Raw genomic sequence first — 26,375 nt, forward strand, 5'->3', positions numbered from 1 at the left:
TAATTAAATAAATAAAATAAAAAATAGAAACCATAGTATTTGGGGACTATGCCATACACTTTAAAATCAAACTAATGCAAAACAACTCTAAAAATATACATATCTAGTATTTTTTGTATTTGTATCCATAGCTTAATTTAAGTGATTAACTTGTTGGACTGTCCCGAAATAATCACACCATTACTTTGGGGATTATTGCTCACTAATTGGCATTAGTTTTCTGCTTGCTCACCATTAAGAAGAGTTTTTATATGATATTACAAGAAAATGAAAACCATTACTTTTGGGCTCAGGAGAAATAATTCTGTTACAAAAAAATAAAAATGTTTACAGTAAAATGGAGAATTTTAAGTTCCTTTAGTTTAAATTTATGTTTCCTCTGGATATCACATTATGGTCTTTTTGTTTTTCTGAGTACTGAGTCATATTTTTTACTTAGACTGCACTCTCCGTATTTTATTTTTCAAGTACTTTCAGCATCATTTCTATGACATTAGAAAGAACACACTGCTTGAAGACTTCAGAGTGCTTTAGAATGTTTTAAAATTCCTTCCCCATTGCACTGAAATTGTTGTACATAAAACAAGAGGAAATCTTTAATCTTTGTAACTGAATTTGTTCTCAGATTATTTTAATATTTACTCAAATATTACACTATCAGTAAAAGAAAAGTACCCTTATCTCTGAAATTTGAAAATGGATGCTTAATTGTTCAAAGGTCTGTTTTTGGCTCAAAGTCCAACAAATTCACCTCATCACATTATACCTTCATGGATCTTTAGTTGTCTCTATATGTGAGAGGATACACTTATTTTAAAATCTATTTAACAAAGTTAGTTTTTTATAAATCAGTGAGAATAATTGTATGAGAAGGAATACAATCTGATTTTCAGATTTCTTTCCCTGTACAGTTTGTAGAACATATTTAAAAGCTCTGTAGCTCATGGACTGCATATACTTTTCACTTTTCCTGTGTTCTAAGTATCAGTGATTTGGAAGGGAACGGTAATTAGAGAAAAAAAGATTGGTCTGGAAGTGGAAAACAGAGTTTTACTTCCTGTGTATTTGTCATGTGCCTGTCACTAAAAGAATGCTAATCCTCCAAGCATTAATCGACACAACTGCTCCCCAGCTTGTTCTACACAGTCACACTGAAAAAGAGCTTATATGTATGGAGCAGAAATGAAATAGTCAGGGAAGAATTAAATTAATGCTAATTAATTTAACTGAATGCTATGTTGAGGAGACAGTATTGTATCTAAACCAAAATATTTATTACCTATTGTTGTATGAGCTTACCATGTCTAGTTGAACATGCATTATTTTGCCTTTCAGCTTGGGATTGCCTTGAATCGGAATATACAGTTTACATACCTTCATCATTGTCATCGTCATCATCATCACTATCCACCATCCATCGTCATCATCTCCACATACCTGGGTGTGTCAACTTCAGGACCTATCCTAGGTGTTATATAGGATGAGTTCAAAAGAATTTAGTAAGACACATCTGGCAAAGGCACAATTAATCATTAGCTTTCTTAATGCATTGTTCTGTGGTTTCAACGAAAAATAGATATTTTTCCTTTTCTTTCTTTTGTCTTTTCCTCCTTTTTTCCCTTTGTTTTAGAGACAAAGTCTCATAGCCCACACAGGCCTTGTTTTAATATGTAGTTCAGGCTGGCATTGAACTCATGATCCTACTGACTACCTTTCCAATGCTAGGATGATTGCTTTCTACTACTATGTTCAGCTAGCAAGTAAAGTCTTCTACGTGCAGAATGTTTCTGCAAGTGGTGGTGGGAAGTTTCCTGGTCATAGTATTTCAGAAGCCTATTGATGGAGAAGTACTTCTGTTCTTGTCTCAACTGTCTTTCCTGCTAACCATAAATTGATGGATGACAAAAAACAAAAACAAAAACAAAAAAACACCTCATAGTTTAGAAGCCAAATTGCTCTAGAAATCAGTTTGAGAAAACACAAAATAGAATTTATAATCTTAGTAAATTAGTATGCTGAACATATAATACATTTATTCTTTTAATCCTATAGATAATGGTTAAAGATAAGGATATATATATGTGTATACACACACACACACATATATATATATATATAACTTCATATAACATGTATCCTTACTGATAGTAATTCTAATTGGCAGTGGACAATAATTATCCAGAAAATTTTGATGCTCCAATAGAGGAGATGCATGTTCCCTTTCTTCTACTATGACAGTAGCAGCATCAATGCACTGGTCTTGTTAAGTGTGTATATTAATTCCTTAGCTATACTGGCTCATATTCCAGTACTGATTCACCATATGTATGGTCTTTACCTACTTTTTCAGTTTTACAGCAAACACAGTAGAAATAAATGAAGACTCAGTAAGTTTGTCCAACTTAATTTAAGCACAGGGAGCCAATGATCATAATACCCTAAAAGTGAATGTTAGCCATTTCTCAATTCAATATTTTGCTCAATCACTAGGATCCATAATATCCTCCTCCAAAAGTGGTTTGGTTTGGATTATAGTTCACTTTGTTATGCTCATCTCACTTAATTATTTATGGTTTATTTTTTGTTTTGTGTAGAGATAAAAGTAAGGTATGTCTTTGCTCTTTTGCCTTAAAGGAATAACCACCGTCCTCACTATGACCACATTGAGTATCAGCGCCAGGCACTCTTTGCCTAAAGTGTCCTATGCTACTGCCATGGATTGGTTCATAGCCGTTTGCTTTGCTTTTGTATTTTCGGCCCTTATTGAGTTTGCTGCTGTCAACTATTTCACCAACGTTCAAATGGAAAAAGCCAAAAAGAAGACATCTAAACCTCCTCCAGAAACCCCAGCTGCTTCAGCGCTTAGAGAAAGGCATCCTGAAACACCTCTGCAGGTATTTGACTTCATCTCTTTCTGGCTAAGATGTTTATTTCTTGATCCAACTAGCTTGATAAACTGACACAGACATGATATCTATGAATTCAAACGTTATACGAGGGAGGACAAGTTGAATTAAACAGCTATGAATGAGTTAGATACAGTTAAACCTCCTTATTTCAGAATTGAAAGGTAGTCATAGAAAGGGGCAAAGGCTCACCTATACTATTTAATAAGCATCTCTAAATATCATCTTGTGGGTTAGAAAGATGTTTTAGTGAAGCTTGTATAACAAGGTAAAGCAACTTTCTTTTCCTTTCTCTCTCTCTTTCTTTCTTTCTTTCTTACTTTCTCTCTCTCTCTTTCTTCCTTCCTTCCTTCCTTCCTTCCTTCCTTCCTTCCTTCCTTTCTTCCTTCCTTTCTTTCTTTCTTTCTTTCTCTTTCTTTCTTTCTTTCTTTCTTTCTTTCTTTCTTTCTTTCTTTCTTTCTTTCTTTCTTTCTTTCTTTCTTTCTTTCTTTCTTTCTTTCTTTCTTTCTTTCTTTCTTTCTTTCTTTCTTTCTTTCTTTCTTGTGGTATTTGGGATTAATCCCTATCCCAAGGTCATAGTTCTTCTTGTAACCTGTCATTAGAGCTACTCCATGCGGACCTGTTTCCCTTGCAGTAAAGAGAAAAGAAAATCAGCAAACATTTGGCTCATCAGAAACTCTGTGATTTTAAAATAAGTCTTCTTTTTCATATGGCCTCCAATTGTATTTTAAAAAATCAATATCTTTATGAACAGGAAATGAAACATGCAGACTCCTCTTTCTCCTCTCCCTCCCCTTCCTTCTTCTTGTCCCCTTGTCACCTTTTCTCCTGTCTTTTCTGGTCCTTCTCTTTAACAGTCTTCTTTTCTGTTACTTTGATACCTTTCCACTTTTTTACTCTCCATTTTGTTCTTTTCAGCTTCTTTTTATGAATAATGAGATAAATGTCTATAATCAAGTATACATAGACAACTGTAAATTACACAAGAAGTAAAAAATCTTTGGTCTTCCTGTACCAAAATCTAAGTGTATTAGTAATCACCATCTTCTTTCTCTATTAGCCATAGCTCAATTCCCTCTTCAGTATTAACTTACGCAACAAATACATACATTACATATATATAATACATATATATGTATATATATATAGTGCCAACTATGGACCAGACTCTATACAATCTTAGACTCAATAATGTTTTGTAAGCAAAACAAAAAACAGACATCCTATAATATGGAGTTTTCATTTTGGGGATAGATGAGGGGAAGAAAACAATAATTAAACAAGGTTTATATTAGATTTTTGGATAGTTTTAAAGCTGTCATCAAAGTCAGGGAACTAAGAAAGCTGCAATTCAGTTCTCAGAGGGGATATGAGTGTTGAGTAAGTGTGGTTATATATCTATTCTTGCAAGGATTAACTGATCAGAGTTTATAGCTGGTCATATACCTCTGTTCCTAAAGGACTCTGGGTGTTGGTCTCTGAGAATGATATCAAATAGATAGCAAAATGAATCTCTTTCACTAAGTAGATTTGTACCTTGTATTTTCTTCTTATAGATTCTGTTTCATCTACAAGATTTCCAAAATCATCAGATCACATTTCTCATACTGTTTTCATTTAAATATTGCTGATTGAGTATGCAGTTTCATCCTTTCCAATTCTCTTTGATTACTCTTACTCATAGCTAAACCTAGTCATCTTGGGCATTTTATTATTGTTTTAGTTTATTGTGGCCAAGCTTTGATCAAAGCTTCTCTAACCACATCATATTGTAGTTATTTGTTTCTGCTTTTCATTATTTAGTTATTGTTGGTTTTAAATTATTATTTTAATTTAATTTCATTTTCTGGAAGTTAATTTTATTAACTATTTTGTCTAGATTCTTGAATTTACTACATAAAAATTGTTTTCATGGTTTTATATTTACTAATAGTTTTATTGCATTGATGTTTCCCTTGCAGAGAGCTTGGGCCATGAGTTATAATTCTGATATATAATATTATCATACCTATCTTCCAAATAATCTGCAATTACATTGCTTTCTTCTTTTCATTTCTTTCTTTTAAAAAAAATTTGTATTTTGTATCTTCTCACTGTGCCTGCGTGTGTGTGCGTGCATGCACATCAGAGCATTCTTCTTTTTGAACTAAAATTATTTGGAGATAATATTAAAAACTCAAAGTGGAATTTTTTCATTTATTTCCTCTGTTGCTAGTCTTTTTTGTTGTATTGTACATATTCAAAAATACTACCTGTACTGCTTTGAATGATAGTGATAGTTTTATTGTGCCCTGAGTTATGCTAAAATGCTGATAAAAATTTAATCGCAATAGAAAACAGATAATGTTAGTTATTAAATTAATGTTACTTAAAGCATTGCATTTTATGAATTCAGTCAGTTACAGTTCTATCATAAATATTACATTGATTTTTTATATTAACTATTTTTATTTTACATATTATTATGCTATGACAGTCAATATTATTGTTGAACAAATGTTCTACTCCATTTCAGGCTATTAATTTAATCATAAAATAAATTTAAACTTTTTCTCAGAATTCTCTTTTTTAAAAATTTCTTATTGTAAAAGTGATGTACATAACATGGAGTTCATTTCACTTAGCATCATCTTATGTGTTCATATGGGCAGAGTTATTGTGATCTTCTGCTATGACTAACCTAAACATGTACGAATTATTCCCTATGAGGGAAATCATAGCATCCATGTTTCTTTGGGTCTGGCTCGCTTCACTTAGTATGTTTTTTTTCCAAGTCCTTCCATTTCCTTACAAATGGGGCAGTATCATTCTTTCTGATAGAGGCATAGAATTCCTTTGTGTATATGTACTACATTTTTCTGATCCACTCACCTACTGAGGGACATCTGGGTTGGTTCCATATATTAGCAATGACAAATTGTGCTGCAATGAACATAGTTGTGCTGGTGGCTTTCATGTGATCTTGCTTGTAATCTTTTGGTGGGGGGGGGGCAGAGAGGGAGAGAGGGATGGGAGACAGGGAAAAAATGAGGGAGGAGGTAACAAGTTGGATAAGAAATGTACTCACTGCCTTATGTATGAAACTATTACCCCTCTGTACTTCACTTTGACAATATAAGAAAAAAATAAAATTAAAGAAAAGTGATGTACAGAGGGGTAATAGGTACAGGAGTCAGGAAGTGAGTACATATCCTTTTAAATAGTCACTCCCCCGCCCCTCGCTCATTCTATTGAAACTGATTTTATTTCAATTTTTTTCCTTTCTCTTTTCTTTTCTTTTTTTCTGAGTGCTCAGATTCAAACCCATTGCCTGGCACATGTGAGCCAAGAATTCTACATTTGAAGTATAACATGGCTCTCATTTAAATATTTTTCATCTCTCTTTTTTTGTGCTTGGAATTGAACCCAGAGCCTATGCTTGCCCTAAAACTTGTTCTATACTTCCAACTGCTTATTCCTTGTATTCTTTTGTATATAGGATTCAGGGACGGTAGATGGTGTGTGTTTGTGTGTGTTTGTGTGTGTGCATGCGCATGCGCATGCCTGAAGGTCCTGGAGCTTGAACTCAGGACCTGAGCACTGTCCCTGAGCTTTTCTGCTCTAAGGTGAGCACATTACCACTTTAGCCACAGCTTCACTTCTGGATATTTGATGGTTAATTAGAGATAAGAGTCTCACAACCTTCTTACTCAGCTAGCTTTGAACCACGATCCTCAGATCTCAGCTTCCAGAGAAGCTAGGATTATAGTCATCAGTCATTGGCTCCCAGCCTTACCCTTTTTTTTTTTTTTTAAACATAATTCCTTTCTGTTATATTTTTTGTTTGAATATTTGTTTGGTTCCCATGTCCTTACTATTTCTTATTACTGGGCTCTCTTCCTGAAACACACAATGTGGAAGAAGAGAATAACTTTTTAAAATGGAAAAGAGAACTTTAACACAATTATATATTTAAAAATCACTTGCTATATTGTTTTGTCCATTTCAGCCACAAAGCATACATTAGTGTATACATACTATATCGTGTGTGTGTGTGTGTGTGTGTGTGTGTGTGTGTGTGTGTTCCTTATTTTTGGTGTTAGTCCTAGGGCTTGAACTTAGTGTCTGGGTGATATTCTGGAGCTTTCCTGGTCAAGGCTAGTGCTCTATCAGTTGAGCTAAAGCTCCATTTCTGGCTTATTGGTTGTTTATTTTATATAAGGGTCTCACAGATTCTCTTTCATTGGTTTGATTTGTATCATAATCTTCAGATCTCAGCCTCTTGAAGAATAGCTAGTTTTACACACATGAACCACCAGTGCCTGGCAAGAATAACATTTTCTAATTGAACTTTTATTTTATGTTTTGTATTATGTGATGAGCTTTACATGTGAGACTACATTGGAATAACAATTTTACAGATAAAGGAACTGAGGCTTGTAGTCTGATGATATGATCATGCTAACACAACGAAAAAGGGTATACCTAATATAGAAATTAATTCAGTTGTGCCTGCCTGCAGAGTTCATTCCCACACATATATGTGCATATATAGATATGTATAATTTATGTTTAAAAAGCAGATGTTAGGAAGTGGGTGGTTGTAGTCCTAAACCCCAATAAAGACAAATTAACATAAAAAGGAAGTGGGTGGTTGTGTTTACATATTTAAATATACAAATATGTATGGTGTATGTATACATAGGTATAGATATAGATAAGTAATGAGTATTTCAGTAACACTTATGCTCACATTTCTATGAATAATTGTTAATTGCACACTACTCTGAATGAATTTCGTGTGACATAATAAGAACTTTTACAGGCATTTTGTCTCTAATTTAGTTCTAATTAATCCATAGTATATGTGCTATTTTTATTCATTTTTACCAATGAGGAAGCTATTAGCTAGGGATCATGTTATCTGCCCAAGGACATCTATACAGTAAGTGGCAAGGCTGGATAAATGAGCTCTGTGCTTTTAATCCTCAAGCCTTAGTGATCGATTAGATATGTTGGAAGAGACATGGAGAATGAGATGGAGAATGATGACATAGTTCACTGGGATAGGGAAGAATAATGAAGCACATTTGATGAAGAAGCTAATTAGTTCAAGTTTAGATAGGTGGAAATATTCATAGCAGGATATTTCCTTCCTTTTCCACAGCAATGATGACTGTGTTTTTCAAATTCTAAGTACATACTTATAATAAGTACATCATTTGCTTATCTTTCCATTTCTATCTAGTTAGTATTTTTCTTTATTTTCTTTCTACTATACTTTTTGTGCTCTAATTTTTTAATTTTAAAGTATTCATAGATATACAGCAGTATGAGTGGGAAGCAAACATATCTATTTACTCTGCTTTAGAGTCTTTAAGAGAAAGATGACAGAAAAAGAATATATAAACAATGTAAGGTACACCTTGGATTCAATGATTCGGGAGCACTCATGATAATCTCATTTTTTGTATCTATCCATTCTTATGAGTTAAAATCTAATGTTATCTCCCATCTGGGCCTATTATGAGTCAGCTCCAGAGTCTCAGGGAGGGGGTCTCCAATTCTAGATCTATAAAGTAATAGAGCCTATGAGAAAGCTTTATAGTGATAATTGAATGACATCTTGCATGTAAAGTATGCAGCATACTGCTTATGTCATGTAAACTATATCTGTGAGGATGACTATCCTAAATTTTCTTAAATTTAAATATTTGATCTATGTGTGAGTTCATTTATCACTTTATAATATTCCCTAGTATTTTCCTTAAAATTGTTTCATGTGTGACAGCTGTAGTTACTTAGGTGGATTATGTGCTCATTGATAAGATAGATTATGGCTTTTTTATTTTCCATTGAAGTTCATAGCATAATATTTAGCAGTTACAGTTGTCTCTTGATTCATTATGATCCAATTATAGGTATTCTGGCTCTTCTGAAAAGCAACATATTTATTACTGATTTTTACATCTTCTATGTAAAATCCAGTTTTAGTGAAAATAGATGTGAATTTAAATAAGTGAAGCACAGGAAACCTCTGTGAACTTTTAGAATAGTATTCCTAACATTCTTTTTTTTACATCAACACATTATAATTGTACATATTTATGTGATGTAGAATGATATTTCAATTCCTATACACACTGGATATGATTGGATTTGAGACACCATATCAACAGCTGGAAATAGTGGGTGGCAGTAGAAGCTTGAAGAGAACACTGCAAAACCCAAAAAGCAAAAGAAATAAATAACCTTGGGAAAATCTACACATGCAGCTGGGTGTTACAAGGAGAGAGTCCTTTGTTGTCTTTTAATCACTTTAGTAATTTCACTTTCACAGACATCACAGACTGAAATATTAGATACAATGATTACCCAGTGATGATAATATAGAATAAGGTCAGTTTCAGATTTTTACTTCAATCATTTCTCAAAATACCTGTTAGAAGTGCTATTCTTTAAATAGTTTAAACCAGTATGCCAAAAAAATCTCCCAACTCTCTTTTATTTCAATTTGTTCTTATTTTATTTTAACAAAATTTGGACCTACATTAAAATCTCTTTCCTTAGCAGTTTGAGAAAGGACATGAAGCAATACTGTCAATTCATATGATATTATGTGTGTTTGTGACAAAAGTTTAATGATATTCTTTAGATCTTATATAAATAAGTACCTCTCCCAAATCAAACCTCTTAAGCACAGAATGTTTTGTGGTTAGAAATGGTCTTTAAGCAATGAGTGATTGTTAAATTGCACAAGTATGTGTATGATATCTGTGTCAAGAATAGCAAACTTATGTTTCATCTTCAATCTTAATTTTATTCTAGTTTTATTAGTTTTTATGTGCAAAAATATGGCTTGCTGATGCTGAGTGAAAATCTTAGCTAGTCAATTAACAAGAAGCTAGTTGGCAATTGTTATGTGCTAAAGCACCAAGAATTCAAAGAGAAAAATCTGTGTACTTAGTTAAGTGAGAAGCAGGCTATTTATCTTGTGAATGCTGTGTTTTAGTATAAAAGAATATGATGTGAATATGAGTTTTAAAATACATTTAGTCATGTTTATAGTAGTATGAACCTACTCTCAAATTGTTACTGCTACTTAGATCATCTGAAATACTGATTTTTATGTTTAATTATATCCTGGGATCCTATTATAATTTTGTGTATATTCATGGAGTTCCTACTAAGCATTGATGAGCTGGGAATACTGTTATTGATACTTTCATGTACAGGAAAGTAGTAAGGAGAATAGACACTGCAAAATTAATTTAAAATAAATAATACAAATGAGCAAATAACTGTGGGGAATTAGAAGGAATAGCGTGGAATCATTAGGAGACAAAAAATAAACAGACATTAAATTCACTTTGCAAATTAAAAAACATGACGGGGCTGTCCTTCAAAATAGCAAATAGAAGAAGCAGCCATTTTTTTTCTCTTTCTGAAACAGTAATACATATACCTTGCTAATTATTGGCAATGTCATATGGAAGGAAACATACTGAGATCAGCATCATAATAGGTGATAAGCTACTTTCTTCTTTGGAGGAGAAAGTGTCATAAATTTAAAGCTGCACTAGGAAGGTTAGATATAGTAGCTAGTATTTCACGGAGTGGCAAGGTCATCTGTCAATCTAGTACAGTACAGTGGTTGTATGTGTATGTGTACTGATAAAACAATGCAGTGAATATAGATACATTGGAGATTTTTTCATTCATTTTCATATATTTAATGTTTACATATATGATACATGAAGAAGCTGTAAAGTATATTTAGTGTAAAATTGGGGAAAGGAGTAGGTCACCATGATTTATTGAGTACCTATTTTGTGGTATATCATAGATGAGTTGCTTTATGCTGTGCTTTTTCTACTTGTCACAACAAACCTCGAGAATTGTGGTTTTGTATGTACACTTTTTTGGGGATGAGAAAACAGCATTGCTGAGGCAGTCTGATAAGTGTCCTATGTCCTATGTATGGTAAATGACACATCTGGATGTGGGCCCTCTTGGCATAAAATGGCTGGATGCTTTCAGAGTCATGGTATTGCCTCTCATCTAGAGATAACTATAGGTGGGTATTAAGGGATTTTGCCTCCATACTCTCTGTTACCCAGTGTAACTTTGATACGTGGGTTTCCATTTTTGTCTGCAGAATGGTGGTGGTTGGCAACAGTATATATTAATTCCCTTCTAATTAAAAAAAATCTGTCACTACAAACTCATCCACTCTGTAAATTAACTTTAATCTTTGATGTGTGTTTCCTTAATTATACATAATATACAAAGAGCTGAGTGAAGGGGGACTGGGTTTTTCTGGGCTCATTGAGTCAGGAAAAAAAATAAATATTCAGGTTATTTTATGCTTACTATACAACAGAAATCTATGCTGCTTGAGCATAGATTGTGTCACCTTGTTTGTTGGCACGTTTGCCATGTGCCATCAAGTATTTTAAGTATTTTAAGATATATATATATATATATATATATATATATATATAATGTTTACGGCCATTCTTTTTATAGATGAGGAAATTGTAGCACTGAAAGTCCTAAGTGATTTGCCCAAAGTCACACAGCTGTTAAGCAAGAGAGCCAAGATTTAGAACCAAATTATCTTCATCTAAATGTATACTCTCAAACCACTAGAGATTCCTGCCACTCAGTTATAATCCACTACACTCAGTGCTAACCTCTGCCATGCCTCCTAGCACCAATTCACTCCTAACTTATCTTCATTTATCTAGAAGATTATCTAAATTTATATTGTTTAAAGTGAGTGTGACAGATATTTTGAAATGTTATACCATTCATAACCGGGTCCTCTCTCTAAGCCAGTAATTTAACAAAGTCACAGAAAATTAATATGCATTGCAAATCTCCAGCATAGCATAACATAGCCATAGATGTCATCAAGTTGAGAACCTCTCAGTTAATTTAATGCAGTCACTTCAACAAACAGTAGTTCAGCAATACATATTTTCCTAGATTAAAAGTGTGTTAAATATTTTTTAAAAACTTAAAGAGAATTATTCTGGATTTTGACATGAAATAGCCAATTTTACATGCATCAAAAGTGTCAGTTAACAACAGTATTAGCAATATATGTTCAAGGCAATCTGTTTCAATATTGTGGAAATAATTTATAATAAGTTTAAGCGGCAATGATGGGTTTTTATTTGAATAGAATTTTTTACTATATCAGGTGACAGAGTACAAGAGTACAGTAGTCTAGTAGTGAAGTGGAACAAATATCATAGGGACCAAATGACAGTATCAAGAGACTTACTAAACTTTAAGGGGGAGGGGCTGTTGGGAGAATGCAGACTGGTTTGAGGTATATTTGATTGATAGCACATGAAGAACACCAAGGAACTAAGCCAGCTCCTTACTATAAATATAATTTGATTGCTTGTGATATTTTAGAACATCTTAGGATGATTTTAGACTTGCCATATGAATTATCATCATTTTATTCAGATTTTGGGGTTGGGGTTGGGTTTTAGTAATGGAGCTTGAACTCAGGGCCTTTAGTTCTTGCTTGGCATTTTTATTTTTATTTTTTGCCCAAGGTTGACACTACCACTTTAGTCACACTTACATTTCTGGATTTTTTGCTGATTAATTGGAGATAAGAGTATCATGGATTTACCTGCTTGGGCTGTCTTAGAACCACTATTCTCAGATGTCAGTCTCTTGAGTAACCATGACACAGGCATGAGACACCAGCTCTTGGCTTATTGGAATTTCTATTTCACCATTATCACTTACTTCTCCTGCACATCTGGCACAAAATTAGTAGGAATGCAGCAGGTGCTCACGAAGTAGTCACTGAGTTGCTGATCATTTTCATTCCTTGTGTAACTATGGTATCAGCTCTGTTGCTAAGGGTAACCAAGAATCACAAATTCCCATTGGCAAAATTTTATTATTTAAAGGTTTTCTTGAATGGTGTTTCAAATTTTTGTGTATTTTCTCTTCTTGCCATCTCTGTTAGCAATGTTAATGGGCTAAACACTTCTTTTAGTACAGAAAAAAATTTCATTATCAAAAATATACAACTCCTTTAAACAAACTTCCATCAACATTTAGTTATATTTATCAGCAAGTTCTAGTCCCTAAGATACTGATTAAAATTATTCATTCCTTCTGGTTTATTAGACTAAGATACCAATTTTCCCTTCACTATTTTTTTTTGTTTACAACAAAGAACATTTTAATATTTCTATTACATTGGGGGGGCAGTACTGGGATTTGAACTCAGGGCCTGTGGGGCAGTTGCTCTTGAGCCATGTCCTCCACTCCTGCTCACATAAAAACAACAATATAGTAATTGTATAATAACAATATAGTAATTGTATAACAACAACAACAATAATCATAACAATAATAATAATAAATAGTGTGCCAGTCTTGGGGCTTGAACTCAGAGCCTAGCCACTGTCCCTGAGCTTTTTTGACTCAAAGATAGCACTCTACTAATTAAGCTACAGCTCCACTTCTGACTTTTTGCTGATTAATTGGAGAAAGTATCACAGTTTACTTTCCTGTCCTGGGCTGGCTTCAAATCAATATCCTCAGAACTCAGCCTTCTGAGTATCTAGGATTACAGGCCTGAGCCACCAGTACCTGTGCTTTAAAAAAAAATCACTTATTTAATTTTTATCTATATTAATACTGTTAAAGTGGCTTTTAAATCCTTTATTTTGTGACCACATTCAATTGCTAAGAGTAGTAAGAGAGCAAGAATTTCAGTTATTTTAATAAGAATGTACTGTACTTTTTGTCCTTTCATTTACAGTTCCCAAATGACATATGATGTTCAGTCTCTTTAATTTTGAACTAGAGTCTTGTCTATAGCCCACCCTGGCCTCAAACTTAAAATAATTCTGCCTCTGCCTCCTAGGTATGAAGCTTACAGGTATCTGCCACCACAAAAGAATTCAGTAACCAATTATTTCTCCACAGATACTTGATTTTTTTTGTCAGTATTGGGATTTTAACTCTTCTTTGGCATGATTGCAAAGCAGGTTACTGTTCCCTTCACTATTTTGAGGAGCTAATTTTCCCACAACATAATATGCATCGTCGAATTTCCAGCTTTATGCTCAGCCTCAGATGATTTAGCAGTTTCAAGAAACAACAATTTGGGTATGACTTATTTCATTTCACTTAAATGAATTAGAGAGCATTATGCAAGAAAAAGTCTTTGGTATAAGAGAATTATTATATTTTAGTCATTTTCCCATCAGTTTCAGAAGAGAACCCTTTTCACTTGGATTACACGGCTGAAATGCTTTCTTCATAGTTTCTGATTATCTCTGATTCCACAAGATGTTTACCTTGCCTAAATTTTTTTCCTGAATAATATATCATATACTTTTCAAACTTGTACTGCCTTTATTCGTTATCCTGTGATTCTGTATGATTCTGTTCTTTCTCTCTTAAATTATTGTCTCTGAACACTGACTTCAGTTGTTTTACTCTAATATATTTATATAGATGACCACCATTAGGCTTTATATATTATTCTATCTTATGAGTCTCTCTCACTTTGCCCCTCCCTCCCTTTTTCCCTCTGTCCTTCTCCCTCCCTCCCCCTTTCCCCCCCCCCCGCATCTTTCTCTCTCAGCTATGAGTTAATTAAAGCAAACCTATTTTTTTCGTGCGTGTGTGCACGAGCGCACACACGCGCACTGCTCTGAGGGCTTGAATTTACAGCCCCGAGTGCTATATCCTTTAGCTTTTTCACTCAAGGCTCTTGCTTCACCATTTAAGCCACAGCCCCATTTCAAGGATTTAGGAGATCAGAATCTCAGAGACCTTCTTCTTTGGGTGCTGGCTTTAAATGGTGATCTTCAGATCTCAGCATCTTGAGTAGCTAGGATTATAAATGTTAGTGACTGGCACCTGTGTCTGTTTTAACTTACTTTTGTTATTGTTTCCCTCACTAATTGATATAGTTTTAGGAGCTCAGAAAAGATTGTTCTTAAGCCTTAAAAGAAGTGCATCATGGGATGTGGATGTGAGCATCCTCTAATTTTGTCTTCCTAAAACACTTTTCTAAGTCCAATCAGTTTACTGCAGATATCAGTGTTGGGGTCCATCTTCCCCCTAGATGGAAGGGGCCTGAGGCACCTCCCCCAGCTGGGGAATGCAGCCCTTCCATCCTCCCTACATTGGAATCTGGAGAAACCGGTCCGATAAGAGACCCCCGACCTAGCTGGCAGCCAGCCTGGCGCCTACCAGCCCCGCCCTGGAGGTCGAGTGACGTAGCCCCTTGGAGGTCAAGTGACCAGCCCCTTGGAGGTCACCTGACAGCTCGTGGCCTATGGGAATCCTGGCCAACCCCCTTTCCCCCGGATCATCTACCCTTGCCCCTCTCTCAATAAAGTTAGTTCGCTCTCAGAAGCTGACTCCGTGGTCTATGTCCGTTGCTTCCAGAGTAGGATAGCGGTCACATTGCCACGCGGGTCGCGCGCCCGCCAGGACGGAGACATCCCCATGTCTCACCCCGACAAACCTGCAGGCCGAGGGTCGGGGGAGAAGGCGATGCGAGGATAATAAGAGAGAAAGAAATGAGCACTTGAGCCGGAGCAGAGAGAGCAGTCCCCACATATCAGGATCTCCTTTGGAAGCAAAAATAAATGTATCATACTGTAGGTACTGTAGGTAGAGGGAGAGGCATGGATCAGGGAAGAGGGAGGCACATTTTGGTACATATGCACTTTCTTTCTGTCTAATTCTTTTGCACTGAAGGATGAACATTTTTAAAGAGAATATGACAAAAGGCTATGTGGACTCTGTACATACACAGCAGAAAATCAAGTTTATATATAAAATAAGTATATTTCTGTTTCTACCATAAACTACTAACACACATATACAATTCCATTTAGCCTACTGGATAGATTTAAACACAAAAAATTTTGAGGATTATGAACTTTAAGACAAATGTTTAGCTCAATGTTTCAAACTCAGCATTTATTAACAAAATAATATCTGCCAAATACTAATAATAATGGAAAAGAAAAATTACAACAACATCACACAAACTCAACCATCACATTCAAGCATTATTGTTTTACTTTTTGAGACCAGCAGATTGCTTTGGGATAGCTTAAATATGCTTGTATAAATAACTTCCCTTGACCCCAAAGCACCTGATTCCATTAGAACTCTCTTAAATCTAGAACAAATCCCTACCCTCCCACTGGCTGTGCTCTTGTGCTTTAATTGTATGGGTCACCTCTGGCTCCCTATGTAGATGAGTATTAAATAGAAGGCAAGGGTCATGCTCAAGTTATATGTAGAACCCAAGTACTTCTGTTTGTATGTGAAGAAAGGATATAATAGATACTCAGAATCTTCTGAGAGCTAATTGACTTGGAGGAGTTCTGATAAAGGCAAATGATTGGAAGGTGGGAGAAAGAAACTTCTCCACGGTGTAATCAAGAGCCTCACAACCATATAGTAACTTGATTCCATAGAAAATGGGTGAAGTGGTCTGGGAATGTGGCTTAGTGGTAGAGGCCTACCATGCCTGAAGCTCTGGATTTGATTCCTCAGTACCACACAAACGGAAAGCCACAATTGGTGCTGTGGCTAAAATTGTAGAGTGCTAGCCTGAGCACAGAGACGCTCAGGGACAGAGCAGAGGCCATGAATTCAAGCCCAAGGAAGGATAGTGATAAGTGGACCCTTCTTGATCTTCAGGGAATGCTCCTTCCATAAAGAAAGTAACCTGTAGCCAAATGGTGGTAGCTCATGTCTGTAATCCTAGATACTCAGGAGGCTTAGATCTGAGGATCAAGGTGCAAAGCCAAGCTCAGGCAGAAAAGTCATTGAGACTTTATCTCCAATTAATCAGCAACAAGTCGGATGTGGAGCTGTGGTCCAAGTGGTAGAGTACCAGCCATGAATGAAAAAGCTAAGAGAGTGCCCAAAATCTGAGCTCAAGTCCCAGTAGAAGAAAACAAAACAAACAAAAAAACCCACTGTGATTTATTTTGAGGAAAGCTTGGCTTTATTAGGTTGAATTATATGAAAATACCATTTTGTTGATCCAGATGGTTAAAAAAAAAAAAACACAGACGTTGAACCATCTTCTTTCTTTGTTGTTACTTTAATCTTATTTTGTAAGATTTTTTTTTACTTATACTTGTTTCATGACTTAAAATGCCTTAATTAGATATCTAATTTAATAATTTCATAAGAAATCATACTAGTGATAATAATTAACATGGGGGGGTGGTCATGGGACTTGAACTCAGGACTGGCATGCCCCTTCCTGCCTGGTCTGGCTTTGAATGCAGTCCTCAGATCTCAGCCTCCTGTGACATTTTTAAATTAATTAATTTGTTTTTAAGACAACATTATAAGTTTAAACTGAGAATATTATAACCTTCCAGCCCTATTCAGTATGCCTGGTGCTAATGAGGACAAGTCTTTTGTGGGCATCATAATAGGATCCATCCATAGGATTGTTTTGCAAGTTCTTTATTTTGACTAGAAGATGTGGAAGTCTGGGAAGATTCTGATCTCAGAGAGCTAAGCCCAAGAGCAGCAGACACTCCTCCTTTGTGCTTTAATCTCTCTCATTGCTTCTGCAAGGAAGAAACTCACTTTTTCTAAAGCCTTAGCTGACCCTGCAAAACATCAGCCTGCTTTTTATCTACCTGATGTTTGTCAATGGCTGATGTAAAAATGGCATGAAGGAGGTTACCTATTATCCACAGAAAAGAATATATTTCAGTCCTGAAATAGATGATGGTCAGGGGGGACCTGAGCTCTGATAGAAAGGTAGTTTAACATTCCCTAGCAATTCATAAAAATAGAAGGAGATATTTTTCTACAGTGGCTTATATTTGTTTCAGTTAATGAAAATAAATGAGTCCCTCCTTTAGCAGCTTTCAATATTTAATTTCTTTTCCTCTTATATTTATTTTCCCACAGTGTTACTTTATGAATTATATTCATCTTTAAAAATTCAATAAATCATTCAGTGTTGTACGTTTGTTATGAGTAATAGCCATGGTAGCATAGACAAGTTTAGTCTATTAAACTTATTGCTACAAATGTTTGCAAAGAAATATGTCAGTGTATCTTCAAAATAGAATGTGGAAAGACAAATTTAGCATTTTAATGACTTCTTTCTATATGATCCTTAGATTCCTTGAAAATTTAAAGAAATTAATTAATGTGTAATGAATAGGTTAACTTTGTTCTGTTGTTTTTTTTATATAAGAATCAATCATATAATGGTTGTCTGTGATCTACACCATTTAACAATGGGTGATCAAAAATGCTCTAACTTAAACGGCCAGAAGCAGCGCTGTGGCTCAAGTGGCAGAGTGCTAGCCTTGAGCGGGCAGAAGCCAGGGACAGTGCTCAGGCCCTGAGTCCAAGGCCCAGGACTGGCAAAAAAAAAAAAAAATGCTTTAACTTGAAAAATAGATTAGATATTACTGTGACAAGGCAAAAATTAACAGACTTTTTTCCTAACATTGAAAATCTATGAAAATATTAAACCTCAAGTAGTATTCTAGGTATCTGACTATAATAGATATGTTATAATGAGTTTAATGGTTGAAATTGAAATTAGTAGTGAATTTCAAAATTTTGTAAGACAATTTTGGATAATTATTATCAATACCTCACTTCCTGATAATTGTATCATTATGAAGTTTCTAATTTCTGAAGCACATGAAAAAGAGAGAGTAAGAGAGAGAAAGAATTATCTTCATTGTGTCGCACTGTTACTATGAGGTCAAGGACCATTGTCCGGGATTTCTAAGAAAATGCTTGCATTACTCATTGAGAAAAAAATAGATTAAAAAGAAGTAATATTTGAGGTAGAAACAAGCACAGTGAAATTGGAAAAATGAAAGTGAGATTAAAAATTCTGAAGAACATGCCCCCCTTTCTGCTGGCTTCTGTCTTGTACATTATCTAAGTATTTATGTGTTAGCTCTATTTTGTAAAGCAGTAATAACCTATTTTGTAATGCCACAAAGTTCAGCTGATTTTTTAAAGGATATTCTAAAATTTAATCAGATTCGTTGGCCAGAGTGAAACTATATGCTGGATTTGAGAGGAGAGCAGTACAAATCCAAGTATTACATCCTAGAACGAACACTCTTATTTGGATTATAGTTCTTTTTGATCGATCTGATTTAGCACTATGTACTACGCAGCCTAATTCATTGTAGAGCTGTTCATCTCAGAAATTGCTACATGAAATAAAACATTATGTATGTTTATTCTGGGCCAGTCTTCAGCAGAGTAAAATGAACACAATCATACTTTCTCAGCAAAGCAAGCAATGATACATAATTTGCCCTTTCTTTCTCAATATCTCACCATAATGTTCCTCTCCAGTTTGAAAACTCTCCACAATCTGATTATTTTGTTTCTGCCAAAGTAGTCTTTCTTTATGTCATTTATATCCTATTTTTAGCTGGAGGTCTCTTTGTTTATGATAATAGATTGGCAAAGGATAAAAAGGTGATTCCTTTAATGGTTTAAGTACATATTGAATGTTCAATTGAAATCTATAGAGGTTTCAATTCAGCTGGACAGGGTTCTTGGTTAAGGAATAGTTGATTTCACTATTATAATAGTTTTCAATAGTGCTAAGAGGATTTTAAAAAATGAGTCAAATTTTCTTGATGTACTGACATAAATGATAAGTAAGGTAATATGAAAAGAACACATTTCAAGAGGTACATATATAAAAGAATCTTTCATAATAGCCATTCAGATAATACTACCATTTTCACACACTTAGGGATATGTTATCGATCCAAAACCAATGTAAAGCATGTTAGTAAAAATTTTTTAGAGTTATCCTAGTTCCAGACCCTTTGACTTAGATCATCTGAGACACTTAAGAATCTCTGAGATGTTCATTGTACTTCACATGCATCTATGACAACAAACCAATGAAATCTGATGAAAGTATTTTAAGAATGGAGGAGGATAGATGAGAGAGAATGATACATGTTTAATTGTAGTTCATTACATACACATGTAGAAGTGTTTCAACGAAACCACACCTACACAACTAATGTACATTAATTTTAAAAATCTTAATAAAAATTGATTGTATGCTGGGTACTGGTGGCTCACACCTGTAATTCTAGCTACTTTGAAACCCCCAGGAAAAAAAGTTACAAAAAGACTATTATCTCCAATTAACCGCTCAAAAACCAGAAGTGGAGCTATGGCTCAAAGTGGTAGAGCTCTAGCGTTGGGTGAAAAAATTCAGCGACAGTGCCCAGGATCTGCGTTCAAGCCCCACATCTGACAAAAATAAAAAGGATTGTAGTTGCTTCAGCCCACTGTTTGGAGGATGCTTTTCTATGCAGCACTAGCTAATTGGGAAACCCATGCTCTCAAATCAAATATACCCAAGTTACTCTTGCTAATGAGATGATATCAGACAAGATCTGTACATTTCTCAATTGTCTTTATTCATCTTGCTGTTGTTTAACCTGGAACACCTGGAAAGATGGGAGATAGGCAGGAACAAAGAATGGAGAGGAGGGAAATTTGAATTTCTTGGGAATACCTGGTTCCTATATTCCCATCTCCCATCTTTCTTGTTCTTGTTTCCCTTCTTTACATCCTTCCTTTCCCTTTCTTCTTGTTTTTCTCCTCCTTCCTACTTAAATTAAACAGAATGCAACTGTTGTTGTGGTAGGCCATTTCAATTGGAAATTGATAACGCCAGGTGTGGATTTACTTGGACCTTTACTTAGCACATAGGCAGACAGAAGTCCGAGTGGGGTTCCCCTGACCCAGTGGAAACTGCGGAATCACTGATTCCAAAATCAGCCTAAAATATGCTCAGACCTTCACTGACAAGAGTGTGGGATATGACCACGTTGCATTGGAGGAAGGGAATGGGGGAAACAAAAAATGTTTAAGAAGTCATATTGCTATCCATTCATGGTGAACATTATCTGAATTCACCTCAAACAGAAAGTATCTTAAAAGGCTCGATAAAGAAGTGCAGGCATGAGCAACATGTTATTTGTAGGAATGGCATATATTATCTCCTTGGCAACTGCAGGGTGGCATGCAATTTGGCACTCCATGTTTTGTCATCCTGGATGCCTGGGAGTCACAGTTATCTATGGAAACAAAGAAAAAGAATAACAGGAGGAAAAAAGGTCGGATTTTAGGATGCTAAAAAAGTATTTTAGAACCAAGGGACCAGCAGGCTTCCACAGTATCAATACAACTCAAAATGGCATTGAATTTTCATTTATTAATTTCACAATATTTTAGAATATGGAATCAATTCAAATGATTTCTGGGCCCCAGTGAGTTCCTTATTCACACCCTGTGGTCAAATGGTGACTTAGGATATTTGTGTGGAATTTTAATACTTTCCAATACATCAGGGTCTCAGGCTTATGTACACTCTTTTATCTATTTATTCCACAAGTGCTTGTTGAATATCCAATTTGTGCCAGGCGCTATGGTAGATACTGATGGTAGGCCATTTACCTCATTTATGTCCCACAATCACCTGCCATATCCATGGTACTTTTTGGTATTTCCTTCTTTGAAATGAATCAATAACTTAGCAAACATCCACTTAATCCCAATTTGGAGAATCTATTATATTGGGAGATAAGAGTAGCAACAATGATCCCTAGGCCATTACTATATATATTTGATGAGCCACAAACAAATTCTCATAATGACCTTTCTTTGGTCAATGATTTCTGAGACCTTTGAAAGGCATAGTCAGCTTGTTTTCATCAACAACCTCCAAGTAAATGGCTCCAAAATATTTATTGCAGTGACTCACACTCAATGCAATTTCATTTGATCAGTCATGTAGCTGAAAATTGAATTGTCCCAAAGAAGGAAACTTTAGGTTGCTATATAACTGGCTAGATTCTAAAAGTTTTTTGCTTAAGTGAGATTGGGAAAGATATCAGCATTACTAAGTGCTACAACAACAGCCTAAAGGAATGTCATGGGGGCTGGCTGATGAGAGCAAGAGAATCTTACAACTGCTTGCTTGAGGCTCATATATCACCAGTGTACTACTGGATTTCCCCCCCACCTCCATAGTGCTTAAGTTGACTGTAGAACAGACCATTTGGGTTCAGTAGTCTGTTATTTCCAAAGGATAATGGTTGCAACTCATGGATCTACTTAGTACTCCCAAAATATTGTATCGAATATATATTCTTCATGCATTTCCAACTTGATCATAGCACAATGTGAGATATTTATCTACATTTCTGAAGCCTGTGAAGGAATGACTTCTCACTTTTATGATCCACCAGAGTTCTGTGACTGAAGGCCTGAGGCTCAGAACAGACTTTCCACACAGTGATTTCAGGTGTTCTTCTAGCTCAGATAATATGCCTGATTTTTTTTTTAACTTTCACTATTAATATTAACAACCAAATTTCAGTTCCTAGTTTTTTTTCTCCCACTGGGGCTTATTTTACTACATCTTCTCTAAGAGCAGTATTTCAGCTTAGAATCTTGGAAGATTTAAATAGCACTGCAGCTGTACAGCAAAGCTGTTCTAGTATGTACTTTGAAAAATCAGCTTTTCAATAAACGATAGCTTCAGAACTATGATTGAGAAGGGAAGAAAAATGAGTCTTGTTAAAAACGCGAGTGTGGTCACTGCTTACATGCTCCAAGCAGAAGATCCAATAAAATTCTCATTTCTTTGCTCCTGAAGCGGCAAATTGGTGCCCATTGCTGTCATACTTTTCCTGATTGACACCAAAGGGCACGAGGAAGTGGATGTTGGTCCCAGAGGTGACTCTCTGATGCTCAGTAGCAATTATTTAGTCATACTTTTCAACAGACATGTATAAAATAGGAGAGCAACAGCATTTCATTCTGGTTATCAGTTAATATTCCAGGATTGACTCATTAAACAGTCCATTAACTACTGTAGTATCCTAGGAAGTGTAATCTGGATAGAATAAATGACAATCATCTGGTTTGCAAGTGGATTTAAATGTGCTTCTTTTGTCAGTATAGCTTTCCCAAAGATGTATCTCCTGAGACACATTGTGTGAAACTTGTTTTTTGCATTCAAGTACGCAGTTGGAAATGGTTTCAATGATGTCTTTTGTACATGTTACTTATGATTTATTTAGTATTTATTTATTTGGCTTATTTATATTGCATACTTTCTTCTGTTTGGTACTGTGGGAGTCAATGAGGAAAGGAAAACAGTAAGACACCACATAGCCCTGAGAAACTCACAGTTGAAAAGGCTGCTCACAAAAGCATGCTAAACACTAGGCCTGCAAAAGCACTAGAACAGGTATGAAAGTATATGGCCCTGATTGGGGTTTCTAAAATGGGAGATATGATTAGTGGGATGGTGGGGTATGAAGTTATAGTTTCTTGAGAAAGCAATATTTACCTTCTATCTGGGACAATATCATGAGGAGGAAAAGAAGATATAGTGAGAAGACAATGTGCAGAGTGTGAAGCAAGGGACTATGGCTCAAGCTGGTAGGAGTTAAATAAGGCATCGTGCTTAGAGTCCAAATGTTTTAATTTGGATTTCCCTAAAAGCTGTGTTATACTTGCTTGCAAGCCATTTGTTTTTTGACATGGTTCCCACAAAGCATTGTAAGGCAAATGAGATGAAAAGGAAGCAGAGCTAAACCAGAGTGATGAATAAGAAGAATGGCCACAATATCCTCATCATGATAGAAACCCTTCCAGAGTATGTGTGAACAAGATTCAGAAATGTCCCACTGGTAAGACATGACAAAGAATTTGGGGTACTTACTCTTATCTCTTGTTGATTAGCTTTACTCAAGTACATATCTTTCACTGAAGTTGTATGTACTTAAACTGTACAGTGCAATATTAATTATTCAACTAATTCTTATCTTTCTATATATAGTTGATGACACATTTCTCTTTATATTTATATACATGTTTTGTGGTGAGAACATGTAGTTTATGCTCTCTAGAAAATTTCAAGTATAATCCATTGTAATTCTTCTGCTGTGTCTATGATCCGAAGAACTTATTTATCTTAAAAAATTACCAAAACTTTGTATCTTTTTTTCCCTTTCTCCTCTGTCCTGGTAATCATCTTTCTACCTGCATGTGTGAATGCAACTGTTTTTTATTCTGTATATGTGACCCTGCAGTATTTTTCTAACTCTATTTCTGATCCATCTCCCCTACATTGGCTAAGCCCATGCTATTAGAACAATCCTAAGACTGATGAAGGAAGAAGCCATCAGCCTATTTGGAGTAAACTCGCTAGTGAAGCAAGTGAATATGGAGCAAGTACGGTCACTATATCTACATTAGAGTATCTGAATTCAGGGAAAAAGGATGTAAGGATGGACTAGAAAGTAGTGTCTTCATCGTGTAGTATATGACACCTATTAAGCTTGTTTTCCCTTGAAAACAACCAGCTGCTTTTAAAAAAAGAAACAAGAAAGTGACCAGGTGAGATTTACAGTGTTAATATTATTTTAGTAGCATGTAGCAAGATGGAAGCTATACAGGGTATAGGTCCGAGAATGTTCACATCCATGAAATAGCCAGACAGGGAAGATAGGAGGAAACTGGATGGAAAATAAGAAATCTGAAAGAAGCACGAATTGCTGAAGTTTAATGAAGTGGAGAAGTTACCTTAACAGTGTGATAATTTCCAAAATCAATAATAAGAGTTCAGAAAACTCATTTTTTCTTTAGCTATAAGAAAATCTTCTCATAGGTCATAGTTTGGACATGAACAAAAATGCAAATTCCATAGGCATAGGGATTGTTAGTCCTTCTTTAATTTTATATCTGCAGAGCCAAGAATATATATGGGCACTCATTAAATAATTGTATAATTGAACATATAAATTTGTGGGTGGATAAATTACTGAAAGCTTGATGTACTTCTAAGGACATCTGCATGATGTCCTGCTGGATATATGGATGAAGCTTATATATAATCAAAACCACTGGACAAGCTTATTCACTAAAAATGGAGAAAATTGACATGACTGAGAGCTGAGGCCATGGAAAGTTAATATTTTAGGATTAAATGGAAGAAGATCACCTCATTACTAGAGACCAGGAAAGGTGAGTGGAACATTAGCAGGGTGTGGAATCATAGGGGAAATTTTGAGACAGAGATCAAAGTGTTAGATGTTATTAAGACAGTATAAAACTCAACCATAAAGATTTAAACCTTCTGAACAGACCCATATCCAGCATTGAAGTAGAAACGGCAATAACTGATCACCCATCCAAGAAAAGCCCACATCCAGACTGATTCACAGCAGAATTCTACAAGGCCTTCAAAACAGAACTCACACCAATATTTCTCAAACTCTTCAATTAAATTGCAATAGAAAGTTCACTACCAGACACATTCTATGAAGCCAGTATAACCCTCATCCCAAAACCAGGCAGGGACTCATCACGGAAAGAGGACTATAGACCGATTTCCCTGATGAAGATAGACTCAAAAATTCTCAACAAAATTCTGGCCAATAGACTTCAACAGATCATCAAAAAAATCATACACAATGATCAAACTGCATTCATCCCAGGGATATAAAGTTGATTCAATATGCGCAAGTCAATTAATGTAATCCATCACATCAACCAGAGCAAGGTAAAGAACCACATGGTTATATCTCTGGATGTGGAAACAGCATTTGATAAAATCCAGCACCCATTTATGGTAAAAGTCCTGGAAAAACTGGGATTCCAGGGAACACTCCTGAATATAATCAAGGCAGTCTATGACAAACCAACAGCAAGCATAATTCTAAATGGTGAAAAACTAAAGCCATTCCCTTTAGAATCAGGAGCAAGACAGGGATGTCCTCTTTCTCCCCTCCTCTTCAACATAGTACTAGAATTCCTAGCCAGAGCAATTAGGCAAGAAGAAAATATAAAGGGGATCCAAATAGGAAAAGATGAAGTTAAACTTTCTCTCTTTGCAGATGACAAGATCTTATACCTAAAGAACCCCACTGACTCTACTCCCAAGCTCCTAGAGCTGATCCAAAACTTTGGCAAAGTTGCAGGATATAAAATAAACCCTCAAAAATCAATGGCCTTTCTCTGTGTTAATGACCTATAGACTGAGGATGAAATCAGGAAAGCAACTCCTTTTGCAATAGCCTCAAAAAACATAAAATACCTAGGAATGACCTTAACCAAAGAAATGAAAGACCTCTATGATGAGAACTTTAAAAACATAAAAAACGAAATTAAGGCAGAACTAAGGAAATGGATAATCCTCCCATGCTCCTGGATTGGAAGGATTAATATATTCAAAATGACAATATTGCCAAAGGTGATCTACAAATTCAATGCAATATTCATTAATATCCCAACACCATTTTTAATGAAATAGAGGAAGCAATCCAGAAATTCATGAGGAACCATAAAAGACCCAGAATAACAAAAACAATCCTAAGCAGAAAGAATGGTGCTGGAGGAATTACAATACCCAAC

The 26,375-nt window shown here is 35.3% G+C and overlaps 1 protein-coding gene across 6 annotated transcripts in view; it reads left to right on the forward strand.

Moving 5' to 3' along the window:
- Gabra4 (gamma-aminobutyric acid type A receptor subunit alpha4) overlaps positions 1-26,375 on the forward strand; it is a 66,746-nt gene that overhangs the window by 24,799 nt on the left and 15,572 nt on the right. For 4 of the 6 annotated variants that reach the window (XM_048364500.1, XM_048364501.1, XM_048364499.1 and 1 more), the window contains one exon: positions 2,635-2,894. The exons of the other annotated variants lie outside the window; for them this stretch is intronic. In XM_048364500.1, the coding sequence (XP_048220457.1) occupies positions 2,635-2,894 (260 nt within the window). The remainder of the gene's footprint in view (positions 1-2,634; positions 2,895-26,375) is intronic. 6 annotated transcript variants of the gene reach the window in all.

The sequence above is a fragment of the Perognathus longimembris genome, chromosome 16 (assembly GCF_023159225.1).
Source record: "Perognathus longimembris pacificus isolate PPM17 chromosome 16, ASM2315922v1, whole genome shotgun sequence".
Taxonomy (NCBI): domain Eukaryota; kingdom Metazoa; phylum Chordata; class Mammalia; order Rodentia; family Heteromyidae; genus Perognathus; species Perognathus longimembris.